General features: G+C 45.6%; 1 protein-coding gene across 2 annotated transcripts in view; it reads right to left on the bottom strand.

Moving 5' to 3' along the window:
• Positions 1-16796, bottom strand: part of ASTN1 (astrotactin 1) — a gene marked incomplete at its 5' end in the record, with an annotated part of 280379 nt that overhangs the window by 84834 nt on the left and 178749 nt on the right. For both annotated transcript variants that reach the window (XM_081298255.1, XM_081298256.1), the window contains one exon: positions 3704-3778. In XM_081298255.1, coding sequence (XP_081154381.1) covers positions 3704-3778 — 75 coding nt within the window. The remainder of the gene's footprint in view (positions 1-3703; positions 3779-16796) is intronic.

The following is a 16796-nucleotide window of genomic DNA, read 5'->3' as shown; positions in this document are numbered from 1 at the left end:
TGCTGGCTCATGCCTAAGAGATTCTAGAGCTTTCTTTCATCTGCAAAATCTACTGAGTAACTCCAAACGCCAAATATAGAATATGCTGTCAGAGAAAAGCTGTGTCCTGAAATTTCATCTGTCCCCCATTCATGAAGATTTGGCAGGAATGACTCCCCAAACCACCAAACAGAAGGTAGGTGGGCAATTCCAGCACTCTCCCAAGTTGGGCCTTCTCTGGGGACAGCTGGTGAAGACCACTGTAGTGATGGCTCAGCTGCACGCTGCATGGTCTGTTGAGCAGAGCCTGAGATTTCTGTTCAGAGGCAAACATTCACCAGAGAGCACTGGATTGAATCAGCCTGTGCTCTCTCCATGGCTTGGCATGGAACAGAATGTGGGAAAACAGATTAAAAAAAACATAATAAAAAACAGATAAATAGCTTCAACCTGACATCTTCACTCTTTCCCAGAGCAGGCTGTTTCAAAATGAGATATTGTTCCCAGGGATTCAGGTACACTTGGGAAGAAGGCCTCTGAGAGATGAATTTGATTCACCACCACAGTCTATGGGAATGAGGTGAGGGTGCCATATTGGATGGGTTTGATGGGAGGATTCAGCTGCAGGGCCGGGGGTCCTTGTGGACCCTCCCAGTCTAGTTTGGAGTTGCAGTTTGGAGTTATCTGGGATTGCAGATTTCCAAGGTTGGGTTGGGCATCAGATTTCCTAATCTGATTTCAAGTCCTTGGGAAATGCCTGAAATACCAACTGTAGATAGCTACTGAAGGCAGGCTATTCAAAATTATGTGTTAGATTTTAAACCCTAAGAGCCCTTGAGGGTGCCACCCCTTCGCTCAAGAAGATAACCACCTCATTGGGAAACAAATAGGCAAATTAAAAATAAATCTGAAATAGAGTAATTGACCAGTAAATATCAAAGTCATAGGAATTTGGAGGGGTAAAAGTTGTGAATTGTGCCATGGTCCTGGATTGCAGGAGGGTGGAGCAGTATGTCTTAATCCTGGCTATGGACTAGAATCCCCGCAGTGCTTTTAAAAAGCATTCATTCCCCAGCCTCAGCCACACCTCTCTGAACTTTTTAATTAACTGGATTGTACTGGGTACGGTCATTGTCCTTTTAAAGCAAACAGGAGGACAGTCTCACAGGACTAGAGGTAGAGACCACTTCCTGGATGAGACTATAAACTCATTTTTTTTTCCTTATTAATACCCAGGGACATTCTACCACTGAGCTACTACATTCCCTTGTCCTTTTTATTTATTTATTTGAGACAGGACCTTGCTAGGTTGCTGAAATCTTGGTAAGTAACTGAAGCTGGCCTTGAATTTGCTCTCCTTCTACCTGGGATTGCAGGCCTGCTCCACGGTGCTGGCTAAACTATAAAGTCTTGAAAGCAGGGCCTTTCTTGGTCATATCTACAGCATCTGGAACAGGATTTTGCACAAGTAGGGGTCAAGAAATGACTGGTTAGAGAGTTCGTCTACACCATGAAAAAGGGTAATGTTAATATTAGGAGGACAAGATGCCTTCTTATTAAAGGAGAGTGTATGAGAAAATGTGCAGAAGAGGTGATATTCAAGTTATTGGGGGCAGTGGATCAGGTAGCAGACAGATTTGATTAGGAACAGAAGGTTCCAAATGAGAAGAGCAGCTTAATTCAAAAGAGTTTGACGTTGACACTCAGTGATGGAAAGATTTGAATATCAGAGCTTCAGTTTTACTCGATGGTTCAGAGACATGTGCACTGGCTTGGAATTCAGCAGGACACTAAGACATGAGTGAGCAGGCCAGCAGGCAAGTAGCCCACTACAGACACTGACCAGGTCAGAGACCCCTCCAGAGTAGCCATTGGTAGGTGGTTGACTCAGATTCCAGAGAAGTTTTGAATAAAGTTTCTGAGTCCTAAAATAAGCACACTACAACCTATGATTTCCATTTGAGAGACTAGTTATTGTCATATTAGGGACGAAAACAAGTAATCACTTATTGCTGAACCCTGTGGATCCTGATTTGGTTGACCTCATGGATTACACTACATAACTGCCCGCCTTCGAGTACTTAGGTATCCCATCCAGCTGGCAGCCGAGTGTACAAAACATAAACAGTGTTTGTGGGGATGGAAACACAGCTTCGGGCAACTTCTGCCCTAATAGCAATTTCATTAAAAGCCCTCTTTAGAACCAGCTTTTAGGGAACAGGGAACCTGAGCATGTTAATCAGCAAAACTCCACCTGCTTCCCCGTTGCCTTACGTTACTGCCCTTCGAAGGCCTTGGAAGACTAGCGGTAGGAAAAAGGAAGGGAAAAGTCACAAATGGTAAATCATTGTTGGAAAGTTTAAATGACCAAGTCACAGTCCGAGGACGGTGACATCTCAGCTGACATCTCTTAGAGCACAAATACTCAAAAGCAGCCTGTAGCCAATGTCATTACATGACCCAAGCTGCCTTGGGAAAGACCCTCAGGAGAGCAAAGGGCAAGGAGAGGCCCTCTGAGGACGTAGTTCTGGAAATCCACACGTAGCCAAGAGCATGCTGAAGGAGAACCCTGCCCGGGTCAAGCCTGCCAATCCCACGCTCCCTGCAGGGACAGGAGAAGCTTTAAAGAGGTCTGAATTCCAGAGGCCAGCAAAGGAGCAAAGATGAACACCTAAGTCAGGAATAGCCCACAGGGAGGGTCTGGGGAAGGACTCAAAGAGGTGGTAGTGCATGAGCAAACCTCAGGGGAAGGAAGGAAGGAAGGAAGGAAGGAAGGAAGGAAGGAAGGAAGGAAGGAAGGAAGGAAGGCTTGATTTGCCCCATCCCATGTGGATCACCATTTCTCCAACAACGCATGCGGAGGTGGAATTCATCCTCTGACATCAGCCACTAGTGCAGGACTGTTCCCTTTGTCTACTAGCAGGGTGGCTCATGGAGGGGCTCTATTCCTGTCCACACTGTCAGGCCAAGTTCAATCTCTGGCTCTTAGCAAATGTACGTTAAGTGAAGGAACAGACTGACATGTCCTAAGTCTAAGATCTGAGACGGGACATGAGCTTGTATTCCTGCTGTGAATTCAGCTTTATGGAAATCCAATAGTTCACGGCTGGCACCCAAATTCTCCCTGGGCTGGTGGGCCTTTCTAATATGTGCTATTCACAGATATGCTGGTAGAGATTTGGGAGGGACTAGAAGCATCAACTCTGATCAGGAGGGCAATAGATAAAAGAAAATAATGATGAGGTAGAGTTTAGAAAAAGGGAGGCAGGGGCGGGAGCGATTAATTTTGAATAATCTAAGTCTCTATGAGGAAGGTGCAAATTAGATGCGGAACAGAGCGGCAGAAACTGACATTAATTGCCCGTTCTATGCCAGTTTCTGTGCCAGAGACCTTCCCTGCATTATCTCGTATATCCCTCACAATAATCTCGCCAGACGTGTAACAAAGCCCCACTTAACAAGTGCAGGAACTGGAGGTTCCAAGAGGTTAAGTAAATTATTGAGGTTCGCAGAGCTGGTGAGAAAAGAAACCAGGCCTCAAACACAATCCGACTTCTAAGTGGTCCTTGCTGTCACTGCGCATGCTTGGGGGGGCAAGTGCTTGTATTGCTAGGTGGGCAGAACAACTCTAGTTGTTTCCCATTTTATAGTTTTACTGCTAGGAAAGGGAGTTCGGAGGGAAGTGGGACACGGGGCCATCAGCCCTAGACAATCAACCACTTACCTGAATATTTTATCAGAGGGCTGCTCTCCCAAAACCAGGTCAAAGCCTCGCTGAAATATTGTGTAAGGCCAAGGCCTAAAAGGAGAAACATTATTCAATTAAATTCCACTCAACGAACACTCCTTTCGTGCCAGGCACCATGCTGGATGGTAAAGACCCAAAGATGAAGAAGACACAGTTCCCACCCTCAGGATACTTACAAAGGTGAGCCTGCGTGACCTGGAATCCTAGAATCTGACCAGGAACAGGCTCAATGTAAAAATCTCTGAGCCGTTAGGAAAGCAGAATGTAATAGCATGACTACTGGAACTGTGCACAGAAGAAACTGTGCACAGAGGAAATATTAAGCGGGAGCTCACCCAGCCATACTGATGGTCCTTCAAATGGACATTTGCAGAAACCTAGTTCTGTTCTGCTTAAGAAGGGATATGAGGTTTCTTGAGGGAGACCTTTGGGACTGGGCAGTTCTGGATTCAAACCCTGTTTTGCCATGGAGGCAACGTCTGACAGGGTCAAGAAGAGCTGTCCCGCAGAGCCCTGCAAAGATTCAGCAAACCTCCTAGGTCAGGGGCCACTGCTCACACAAGGCCACCAATGTGTTTTCTCTCCTTACTTAAAAGGGCTTGAGGATTCAGGGTTCTTGATAACTTCCAAACATCCTCAAACATTTTAATGTCACTCCTTCAAACAAACAACTGAAATAGTATTTTAAAATAATTATTAAATAACTATAAGCCTTCCTAGGTATTACCACATGTGCTAGAAAGTAGAAAAGTAGCTATCTGGTTACTAGCTCAGATATCTGAACCCAAAATTATTTGCTCATGCAAACAAGACCAAGTGAAGCCCAGAACTTGTGTTGAGTACTGAGCTGCTATGCATACTGGAGGGCCTTAGTCCTCAGAGTCCTGAAACTTACAGTCTTAAAACTAATCCAATTATTGAGGATTTTACTGTAGAAGTTCCTTTATTTTTCCAATATTACAAAGTCAGGAGAAGAAGGTACAGTTATTATTTGGGGCTAAATCTAATATTAGGCATTAACCTGGGTATCACCCAGTCGAGGTCATTTGGGGAAATGTATGGGAATGTCCTCGGATGACACCATGACAGGTGGGCATTACTTACATTTGGAAGGAAGGGCTAGGATGGCTCAGGAGAGCTCTGGAAAATTTCCCACATCCTACAAGCTTTCAAATGCCATTATAGTCATTTCCTTAAGTATTGAAAACCTGCTTATAATGACCTGAGCCCAGATGATAACTCCATTTACATATAAACACAAAATAGTTGGCAGACTTTTAAAGGTGAAGAAGATGAATTTTCAGGTAAATAACTAGTATGTAAATGGAAGATTATACATTGTATAATCGCTGGGGTCCTCTCACAATGCAGCCACATTAGTCTCGGTTGCTCTTATACATATCATGTTCTGAAGTATATGTTACATTTTGGCGATTTTGTATTGCAAATGGCTTCCAACTTTATTATTTATTCTATCGCAACAGAGTGTTTACAAATTAAAATAGTTATTATATCATCATAAACTACTTTCTTTGGGGGGGCCGAGTGCCGGGGATGGAACTGAGAGCCTCGCACCTGCTAAGCAAGCCCTGTATCACTGAGCTACGTTCCCAGCTCTGTAAATTACCTTATTATTTCTCCTCCTTTAATCACTGTTAAGCATATTTATTTGTTGAAATTTTGTGCATATGGATTTTATTATTTATGAATTTTATTTAAGAATGATAAGAGATTAAAAATATTTGCTGAAAAATAGTATTGGGTCCAATAGGGTTCAGAACCATCAACTTAAACCATCAACCAGCCAACTAGTTACCTCCTCCTGGGAGTCAATAGTCATAAGGGGAGGCCATTGGAGCAATATAAAGGAGCAGCTAGGATGAATGGGTTCACTTTAATGCCTACTATTTATAAATACTTTATTCCTGAGATTTGATCTAGAGATACCCCAAGGCTCCAAAATGTTCCCAAATGCTACTCTGAATAACCCTTGCACGGAAGAATCAGTGCCCCCACAGATGCTCTTTATGTTAGTTCTGTTTACTGGAGGTGAATCCACAGAGTAGGGTTTGCATCTGATTCTGTTCTGCTTAATAGTAAGTGATAGCTTATGGGCAAATAAAAATAGGCATTAATTTAATCCATATGCTTTCAGACATCTAGAAAGGACAATAAAAAGAGAAAAGGGACATGCAACTTTGTCTCCTCTTTTTTGGAGAGAATCACATTTATTTACTCTAAGTCGAATACTTTTAAATAACACACATTTTGCCTTCAAGTCATCTCTAATATTCAAAACTGGTACGATGTGTAATTAGAGTGAATTCTTGGCACAGATTCTATGTGGTTTGGAAATATATTTTGAGAAGACAAATCTTAGGACTGGCGTTGATTACAATGTGAATAATTAACTGCACTGAATGATACAAATAAATGTGCATCCAGGACCTAGTTAATGAATAATGAGCTTGGAGACATTTATTATGCACACATCCACATGTTGCTTATAAAGGTCAAAGAGACCTACTCTTGATGCTCTGGAAAACAGTCAACTCATGCTGGGAAGGGCACAGATATGCAGCATGGACCCCGCCCTGATCCCAGGTAGAGGGGGCAAGGCCTAGTGCTTAGGGCAGGAGCTGTGGAAGGAGCCTGCCCATTATGAAGTCCAGCTCGGCCACCAATTCCTGTGCCAACTTGCTCAAATTCCCCAATCATTCTGAGTCCCTACATCCTCACCTATCGAATGAGGCTGATGGTAGCAAACATGTTTACCTGGCAAGGTGGTTAAAAGGAGGAGCTAGTTAATATAGTTAAGATGCTCAGAACAGTACCTGGTGTTTCTTCAATGCCTTCAAAGCATTTATTAAGTTAAATTTACGAATTACTTGAATCAAATATAAATCCTATGTAAGGAGTGATTCCTGTTTTTCCTTAGAGGAAGAAGTACCTGGCCCTAAGGTGCAAATACGATGCCAACAGAAGGCTTTAGCTGAAGAGGAGACCAGGGTGCTCCCTCACCTGCTGCCCAGTGATCACGTCATAGGGCAGCTACTTATGCAATGTTCACACTAAAGTAAAGACAAGGGGAAGAACGTACTGTGAAATGGTGAGAGAAATTAGTTGTATTTGCATTGGCAAGAAAATAAAGGGGAACTTACTTATTTTCTTCCATTAGTCAGGGAAGATCTGCCAGAGAGACAGAAACTCATACTTGTTTAGCAGTAGTTAGGGAGGACTGTGTGTGAACTGTGATACCAGACAACAGGAATTGGATCAAAGAGAATCTTGCCCTCAAAGGAATCTACAGTGTTTCTGAAGAAATACCCAGGTTCAGACAAAAAGAAGGGAATGTTAAAGAGAAGGGGAGTGGAGTCCCAGACCGCGAGCTGAGCCGTGTTGGTGGGTGGTGGATCAACCCTCCCGGGTGCATGGAACATGTGGTGGGGGAGGTTGGCTCACTGGAGAGGCCACAGGGAACAGGAAAAGCCGATTACCTGGGACCAACTGAAAGAGGTCTCTGTGATTTCTATATTAGGGTTCCTTGAGTTTTAAAGTAAGAAAACCAAAGTGGCTTCACCAGATAGAGGCCCCTCACCGTGTCATATATCCAGGCTTAGAGGGAAGTTGTCTCTGGGAGGCGGGGAGCCAGGTCATTGTTCTCTCCCTTCTTGGCTCTGTCACTACACTGGGGCCTTATTCTTCCACATGGCTAATGAACGTGGCGGACGGCCTCCAGCAGCTCTGGCTCCTGTCTTCTCAGGCTCAGACCTCAGGGGAGACCACCCTCCTCGTCATCAGGGAAGAGTGATCTACCCAACAACTGCTTGGCGTTTCCTGGGTCTGACCAGCACCAGGAGCAGCCTCTGGGCCGGGGAAGCAGAAGCATCTCAGCACATGACAGCTCCCATTTGGTTCTGAAGTGGAGCGAGGGGAAGGGTAAGAGCAGATGAAGCCCTTTCCACCTGGCTTCTCTGGATCTGCTCGTGGAGGAAAGCAGAAGCAGGGGCTCCACTGAGTCACAGTGTCAAGCTGCATTTCGTGGGAAGGGTGCTCAGCCACGGAAGAGCCCCCCCCCCCCCCCCCCCCCCGGCGGGGTCTGGCCAGATGTGGGGCAGGAGGTTGAACCTCTGTCTCGTGTCTCCCCTTGGACATGTGGCCTCTAACATTCTCCGCCCTGCACTTGGCAATGCACTCACAAGTTAGTCTGGGGAAATCAGCAGGACCAGAAGTCATTTGGTTGGTGGTGGAGACTTTCACTCTGACTGACTGAGACCCTGAAGATCGTCCTCCTCCATGGGCAACTACAGATGCCCTCCATGCACAGGAACCATCTCAGACCCATTGCCTCAAGCAGGGTCATAATGTGTAGCTCAGAGGAGCCCCTCTGGAGCGGTTCAGCAGCCAGCAGGGCGCACACACAACTGTGGATGCCGAGAAATAAGGTTCATCTTTTGTCATTTCTTTTCTCTTCTTGTCTCAGAAAATACCCACAGTGTGTTCAGTCTACTCTAATCACTGACAATTTCCAAGCATTCAGTTTCTTTCCCCAGCTCTCCTCTCCCTGAGGATGCATCAGAGTTGCAGATGTTCTGCCTTAGTCCTGAGGGTGTGCTGAGCCACACGTTAACCTTGGCCTTGATTTGCTGCTTGGCCTTCCTCCTGGTTGCTGGGGCATTTCTTCCACTATGAAACCTAGAGCCAACTGAGTGAGCAAAAGCCCTACAAGATCACCCTGCCAGGCCTGGGCTCGGGCAGTCCCTTCATAAATGTTCCCTCAGGGCAAAATGGACTCCTCCCGCTCTGCACAAGGGGGCTTTAAATGCTGCTCTGTGATAAGGAACTAACCCATTTGCCCCCCTAACTGAGCACAGAAAACCCTGCTCAGAGGTTGCTGGCCAGCATGCCAGCTGACGGACTTCTTTGTGGAAGACATCACCTGGGAGGTAAGAGGAGCAATCCAGATGATAGGTAGGTAGGTAGATAGGTACGTAGAAGATAGATGGGAGGGGTAGAGACCACAAGAATGTATATGTGCATGTGTGTTTCCATGTTTTATGTATGTGTGTGTGTTGGGGAGGGGGATTGAATCCTCTCTGATGCAGAGGGAATGTCTCAGCTGGAGGCAATGATGAACCATATGTTTCATGATGAGCTTTTTAGAAACTAGGAATTTTTTTTTTAAACTTATATATTCCTCCACCTATCACCACCAGGAGCACTTCACAAATTAAAATAATTTTTTTTCCTAGTGAAATAACAAAGCATCCTTTCAAGCCTGCTGGTGGCCTACATTAGGCTAAGTTTCTGGGAGAAGCATTCCAAAATTTCTGCCCAGCCATTCACAACACTTTGGGGACCCAGCATAGAATGTCATCTCCATATGTAATGTGAGAAAATTTTGAGCAATGTTTCTTCTCTTAACTGGATAAATGTGTTTCCAAGAAGGGAGCAGTGAGACAAAGATGGAACAGAGGTTTATTAAGAAGTGCTTCTGGAGAAAGGGGGTTTGCAAGACACGCGGGAAGGGGAGAGGGGTGAAATGGGGAAAATGACTTTTCTAGCTTTGCGCTGGCTGAGCCTTTCAGTGCCTCAGTTTACCCCGATGAAAAGACGGGGGATGGTGATGTGCTACTGTCTTCCCTATCACTGCCAGTTCTGGGAGTTGTCTGGTAAACCTGTGGCCTTATCAAAACAATGTGGATAATGATGGATAACCATGCCCAAAGTTTTCAGAGGACACCTCAGGGCCTCAGGGCCTTTGTAGATTTTTCTCCAGCTGGGATCCTCCCCTCTGACCTCCAATTTACTTGGATAATGCATATTATCCTTTAAGTTCAGCTGAAAAATGATTTCCTAAGACAGGACTTTTCTGGCACTTCAAGACAATATTGTGTACGCTTGTCATATTCTCTTGTGGTGTCCTGCGTTTTCTTTATAGAACCTGTAGCTGTGATTAATACATTAAATATTTGGTCAGCATTTCCCCTCACCAGTTACGAAGGCCTTGCTGTCAGGACCAGTGTATCCTCAGAGGTTAGTGCAAAAGGATCCTGTAGCAGGTGCTCAATAACGAACTTGGCTTTAGGTCTATACCCAGAGGACTTAAAAACAGCATACTACAGGGACACAGCCACATCAATGTTGATAGTAGCACAACTCACAATAGCTAAACTGTGGAGCCAACCTAGATGCCCTTCAATGGATGAGTGGATAAAAAAATGTGGCATCTATACACAATGGAATATTACTCAGCAATAAAAGAGAATAAAATCATGGCATTTGCAGGTAAATGGATGGAGCTGGAGAAGATAATGCTAAGTGAAGTTAGCCAATCCCAAAAAACCAAATGCCAAATGTTTTCTTTGATATGGAGGCTGATTCATAGTGGGGTAGGGAGAGGGAGCATGGGAGGAATAGATGAACTCTAGATAGCGCAGAGGGGTGGGAGGGGAAGAGAGGGGGCATGGGGTTAGAAATGATGGTGGAATGTGATGGACATTACTATCCAAAGTTCATGTATGAAGACACGAATTGGTGTGACTATGCTATGTATACAACCAGAGATATGAAAAATTGTGCTCTATATGCGTAATAGGAATTGTTATGCATTCTGTTGTCATAAAAAAAAAAAAAAAAAAAAAAAAAACGAGGCTGGACAGGCCTGGGCTTCAGTCCTGGGTGAAGCTGTCAGTAAGTCACTTGGCCTCTCACAACCTCAGAGGGTAAAATGTGGGTAAAATGACACCCTGAGTGGTTAAATGCAGATTCCAGAGCAGCATTCAGAGCCCATTGAGCTCAGGGGTCAGGTATTTAAAAGACCAGTAGGTGCAGCGCCAACTGCATGCATTTGTGCCAACACAGAAATGTAGCCACGGGGTGTTGAGTTTAGATAAGGTGGGCGTGTCTCAGTGGTTAAGATAAAAGGTATCCAGTGGACTGGCTTGGACTCTGCTTACCTAGGACACATTAGAACCGGGAATCCCAAGAGCAGGTATATGCTAGGCAGCTTGTGGCTCATAGAATAAACTCGACAAACATGAGCTATTACCCATGACAATTCACTTTCCCACTTGGTGAATAGAAGACGCCTTTCTAACATGAGATTTAAAAAATAAATTGTGACCATCATGGTCTACTTTACAAACTTTCGTTACCTTTGAACATGCTAATCTCGTGTAAAGTAAAATTGAATATTTATGTGATTGTATTCATTATTAAATGTCTGTTAATCGATTATCAAATTCACTGAGTAGTTTTTCTATGGAAAAGTAGCATATTCATCATTGACCAGTAAAGTATCGAGGCACCATTATTTCACGCCACCAGACTATTCTACCCACATCTGCTCCTTGTGACAGCCATGCCAACACTGATCCACTTCACCTTCCCTCCACTGTTCAGAGCCTGGATCGCTGGCTCTCCAATGCTTCTCCATAATTTTGGTGACTTCAGTGTCCACTAAGATGGTTCTTAATGCTCAAGCCGTCCAGTTCCTTGACCTTTCTTCTCTAATGACCCTGTCTCCCACCCTCCCTTCCATGTCATATCCCACATTGCCAATGTCTGCAATCCCCTCTTGGTCCTGAATCCAAGAACTCCACCACCTGACCCATCTCTCACCTTCCTGCCTCACTCCTTCAAATGCCACAACAATTTTCTACCCTCCTGAGGCTGCAAAGCCTCTCATTCTACCAGCATATTCCTGACCCTCACCTGCCTCACGTACTCTTCTCCCACTTAACTCAGATTAAATTCTGTCATTCATTGTAATCATTCTGTTCCACTTGACTCCCACACCCTTCACTGCCTCACCACGCTCGCCTGAAACCCCCCAACGGGCTGAAACCCAAGGACCCCTGGCAACATTCCTGAGCCTCACAAATGACTGCAGTTGGCGACCACACTGATTGGCCTTGTTGTCAATCTCTGACCACTCACCTCAAGTGGGCTCTCAACACTGCTGGGTGATCAAACTGCGTTTTCCCTGTCTGTTCACTGTCCCTCTCTCTAGATCACTATTTCATACCTTCTTCTTTCTCCTCAAACCTCTGACACCTCCTCCCCTATCCTTGCCCTCAGCTAATAACCTGCTTCCTACGCAACTGAGAAAATAGATGCAATCAGAGTCCAAGCTCCCCCCAGCACATCCACCTACCTGCCTGACCCTGTGCCGATTACTCGGGCATCCTTATAATAATGAGGCAAGAAAACTGAGGTTCCCACTACAGGACTGCCATCTCAGCCCACCTTCCATACCTTATAGGCAATGGCTTATCTGCGAGGTGCCATATGTAATTTTCTTCATGCGTAAAGTGAGAACCATGAAGTGCAGTCAGCTTCACATGAACCGTACGTTGTCAAACAAATTGTGTGTAAGTCAATTTCAGATTCTTGAGAATCTTGGTTATTAATTTTCTAATCAACTTTTGTGGCACTTTTCATTCTATATCTTGTGCAAGTGCACATGTAGCTGTGAAAACCTGTGCAAGTGTGCATGTATCTATGACACAAGCACTGCCTGTGTGGCCCCATCATCTCCTCTGTAGAAAGGGGGAAAGAATACTAACCAGATCCTCAGCTTCACAGGATCCAATGAGTGTTTAACACATGCAAGTAAATTTAACAACCTGGGATACAGCAAGTTCCAAGTCAATGTCAACGATCATCATTTACAGGTTGATATGAATTCTGGTTCTAATGTTAAAAGGAAATTTTGCCTGAATAAATTTTGGAGGCCTGTAAAATCATTTTGAAAAGTAGAGAAGCAGTGGCTGGGTGTGGGGGTGCATGCCTGTAACCCCAGCAACTCAGGAGGCTGAGGCAGGAGGATCTCAGGTTCAAAGCCAGCCTCAGCAATTTAGCCAGGACCTAAGCAACTTGGCAAGATCCTGTTTCAAAAAAATAAATAAATAAAAATAGCTGGGGATGTAGCTCAGTGGTTGAGCACCCCTGGGTTCAATCCTCAATGGAAAGAAAGAAAAGAGAAAGAAAAAAGGAAGGAAGGAAGGAAGGAAGGAAGGAAGGAAGGAAGGAAGGAAGGAAGAGTAGAAAGCAAAATGTTAAAATGCTATCCCACTCACTGATTTTGCAATTCAGGGACACACCGTGCTCTAATAGTGACAATAAAAAAACATACATACACACATACATGAGTATGTACACAAACATAAAATTCACACTTGGTCTTTTTTGTCAAGAAAAAGTGAGTCAGAGAAGAGGGGAAGTGGGGGGCACTAGCATGAACCCCAGCTATGCAGAAGACATTGCTACCTGGATTCCCCAAGCCTGATTTCTAGGGGGAAGGCTAGATATTCCTTTGACTCGGGGGTCATCACAGATGGCTGAGGGGCAGTTCATGTGTCCTTGGATGGGGAAAGTTGGCTGAGACTTGCGTTTCCTTATATATTTTGAGATCAAGAATTATTTAAGGCAAAGGGAGAAAAAAACTTGAATGAGTCAGAAAAAGCTGATCATAGTCACTGCTATTTACTGAGCATGTACCATGTGCCAAGCAGGCACTGTGCTCAGGGCCATCCATGTACACTTGCACAGCTAGAGTGCTCCACAGCTATGTAGTGTTCTCCCCAGGTGCGTAGCGAACAAAGTTTCAGCAAGGTTAAATAAGTCGTTCAAGGTCACACAGCTAGTAAGGGGCAGAAGCAAGGTTTAAAGTTTATCATACAGCCTGGGCTTTCTCCTACATCCTGCTCTGCCCCTGTCACCACTGTGGCCAGAAGCTGCTTCAGAAAATAGACAAAGATAGCCCTGGACCTACACACTGGCCAAGGGCTTACCTAGCCTATGCACATGTGCACCCCAGCCATCTTTACAGATGTACCTGGCCTTCTGTAAAATATGACTGCCATAAAATCAGAAGTTGCAATGCAGCCTAGGAATTCATTGGAACCCACTTTTAAAAATTTCTGGATAATATTGAGAGATAAAGCATGTGGAGTTCCTTCCTGTCCCCTTTATTGATGAAATAAGATATCCCAAATCTCATTACAATTATATAACACGTTCATTTGTTTCTATACCATGTCAGACATTTTGAATTCTGAAGCTCCACATTTCCATTAAAACAGTGTGATACAGAACTGAGAACTTCCTACATTCATCAATGCATCCACCAGAACAGATGCCAGCCCCCACACACCTACATGTGGCTGTGCACGTGTGACACACACCACACACAGCCACCAAACTCACATTGTCATAGCTGCAACATGTCCTTTGGGGTTTGGAGGGCCAGATGGCTGGTGGGACTTGCCATTGCTGTCCTCTCTTCCCCTCCTGGCTGGTGCTGCATATAGAAAGCACTTATGCAGGGAGTCAGCCAAGAGCAGGGTCCCTTGCAGACCCCTGGGCCTGTCATCACTCACACAAACCATGGCCGGAAGGTGTCACCTTGGCTTCAGTTTTGTGGGTGGTTCTGGAGTCACACACATGTGCATCCACGTTCAAGGTCTGGATTTGAGTGCCTTGCTGGCTACGTGAAACTGACACAAATAAACGCCTCACTATCTTTTCCTGTGGGAAGGCAATAACAGCAGCTATCTGTTCCTTTAGGGCACTGCAAGAAGATTAAATGAATGAACGGATGGAGTTTTAGCACAATCACTGAAATACAGTTGTCACGTTCCCGGCCCCCAGCTCTCTCTGGATTCTGCATCTAAAGGTTTTTTTGGTTTTTTTTGTTTTTTTTCCCCTGGGCTAATGCAAGCCAGGTCTCAAGTTCAGTCCTCCTGAAAGCTTGTTAGTCTCACTTACTCCCGTCCATGGACACAGCCTGCTGGGTGTCCCTGACACTGTCTTTACTCACAAATGAACAGGACCAGAGCTTGGCAATGGATTGGCATAAATCCATTCTGCACAAGAAAAACAGTTCTGTGCCTATTCACAGTGGAATGCACCCTCTCTCTACAGAGGAGGGTGCAGAACCCGGCTTCCTCCTCTACAGATACATGTGTTATATTCCATCCCTCATGCAAGAGAAAAACAAAGGACGAGGGGCGCAGGGGTGACACAGAAGACACAGCTTACGCCAGGGGGAACTGACTGTGTAAATAAACCGAGGAAGAATAAAATGTCCACCAAGGAACCGTGTTTCTACAGAGCTTTTGCCCTTTCCTCCCAGTCCTCTCCTAGCTCCTAATTTGTTTCAATTCCACATATATTTAGCAAATTTCACTTTTAATTGAAGCACTCATTCATTTATTCATTTATTTATTTACTTGAAAAATATTAATTAACCAACTGCCATGTAAAAACACTTTGCTAAACACCATCAAGGGACCCAGGAATGATTTATACACATTCTCTGCCATCAAGGACTTCATTAATGTACTGAGTCATTCCCCAAGCATCTATTATGCACCTCTGATGAGCCAGACGCTGTGGAGAAGAGCGAGGTACACAAATGGAAGGCTGGGTCCCTGTCTAGGATCATGGTCCAGTGGGATAAAAAGACAAGTAAACAAACCACGGCATTGAGTTTGTCAATTTTTATGACTGAACAAGTAAAAGTCACCATTGCATATTAACTAGTAGTCAATGAGCCCAGTGTTTTTCATTTATTACTTCACTTAGTTCTCATTTAAAACCCTGAAGTAGGGCTATTATATTATTCCCACTTAATATGTGGGGAAAGAGAGGCTTAGGAAGATGAAATCACTTTATCCAAAGTCACAACCTGACAGGTGGCAGAGCCAGGGCCTTTCTGGGACATCTGGGAATCCCCACCACCTGCTGCCACAGGAGAACAAAGGGAGCTGTGAGATGCACTGGTTAAAGGGCCAATGAAGGGAGGACACTCGGGAAGGAGAGTCCAAGTGACCGGGAGCCAGTGTGTTCAATGCAAGAAGGGATCACATCCCGTTCAGCCGTCACGGAAAAGCCTCCTGCAGGAAAAGCTATTTTAGATAAGCTCTGACCAATGGGCCCAATCCGGGTGTTTGTGATGCAGAGAGCAGGGAAGGCTTGCGGAGGAGGAAGTGTGGATCAAGGTGCAGGGACAGGTGGACACAGGCAACATCAGGAACAGGAAAGGTTCAGTCCCTCTGAGATGCAGGGGCCGCACGGGGGTGGGGGGTCAGTCATCTCATGGTGGTTTCTGATGGCGAATCTGCACTTGGGTGGTCAGTAGGGGTTCTGAAAAACAGCTTCTGGGAAAGGAGGATACATGGGTGAGAGAAGGCCAGAGGCAGAGAGGCCACGGAGCAACCTCATGCAATCAGGGCTTAAAAGAATGATTAGGGGCAAACTTGGTGGGAACTTGGGAGGAGGAGCCTCATCAGGCAGCTCTTTTGGTGGCTACTCAGCAGAGGCTGAGGGCCAGGAAGGGGTTTAAGATGGCCTCACAGCTCAGAGCTTGAAGGAGGAGGACAATGGCTTTACCCCTGAAACCAGCAGTTCCAAAGGATGCTTGTGGGCATGGGGTGGGGGTAGAGGAGCAAGGAGGGAAAAGGCTGGGCTGGAGGGCTGAGTCTCAGCTGGGAACACTGGGCTGGCTGTGACAGAGGGAAGCACAGGGACAGGGTCTGGGGACGAAGGTAGAGACAAACTCCAGTGGTCAATCACTGAGGCTCAGAGAGGCCACCTCGCCAAAATCATCAAAAGATAAGTGAGAAAAGATCATTTATTTGTTTATTCATTCAGCAAATATGTATCCAGCAGCTCTGGTGGGGTGGGGCTGAGCAGAGGTGGAGACTGTGCGGTCAGCGCGTCTACACTCCAAGCTGAGGAGCGTCCTGGAGGAAGGAACGTGGTGCTCAGGGAGGCCAGGCCAGGCTCTGGGCGGGGGCACCGTCCTGCCTCCTGGCTTTCAATCCTTACTCAGGGGACAGGCTGCAAGACCCAGCCCTGCCTGCCAGCCAGCCTGCCCATCCGCTCCCCCCACTTGTCAGGACAGAGCCACGGTGGCCACGGTCCTCAAGGTGCTGGCACCTCCCTCCTCCAGGCCCTTGGGGTCCCCCAGGCCTGGGGGGCTGTTTCCCTCCCTCCTACCTGGCTGGACTTTCTCATCCCTCAATTTCAATGGAGAAACACCCCAAATTTCAAGTTAGCA

The sequence above is a fragment of the Spermophilus citellus genome (genome assembly GCF_964194105.1).
Source record: "Spermophilus citellus genome assembly, chromosome: 6".
Taxonomy (NCBI): domain Eukaryota; kingdom Metazoa; phylum Chordata; class Mammalia; order Rodentia; family Sciuridae; genus Spermophilus; species Spermophilus citellus.
Note: the sequence above shows the minus strand (reverse complement) of the source record. Positions and strands in the feature narration are given on the sequence as shown.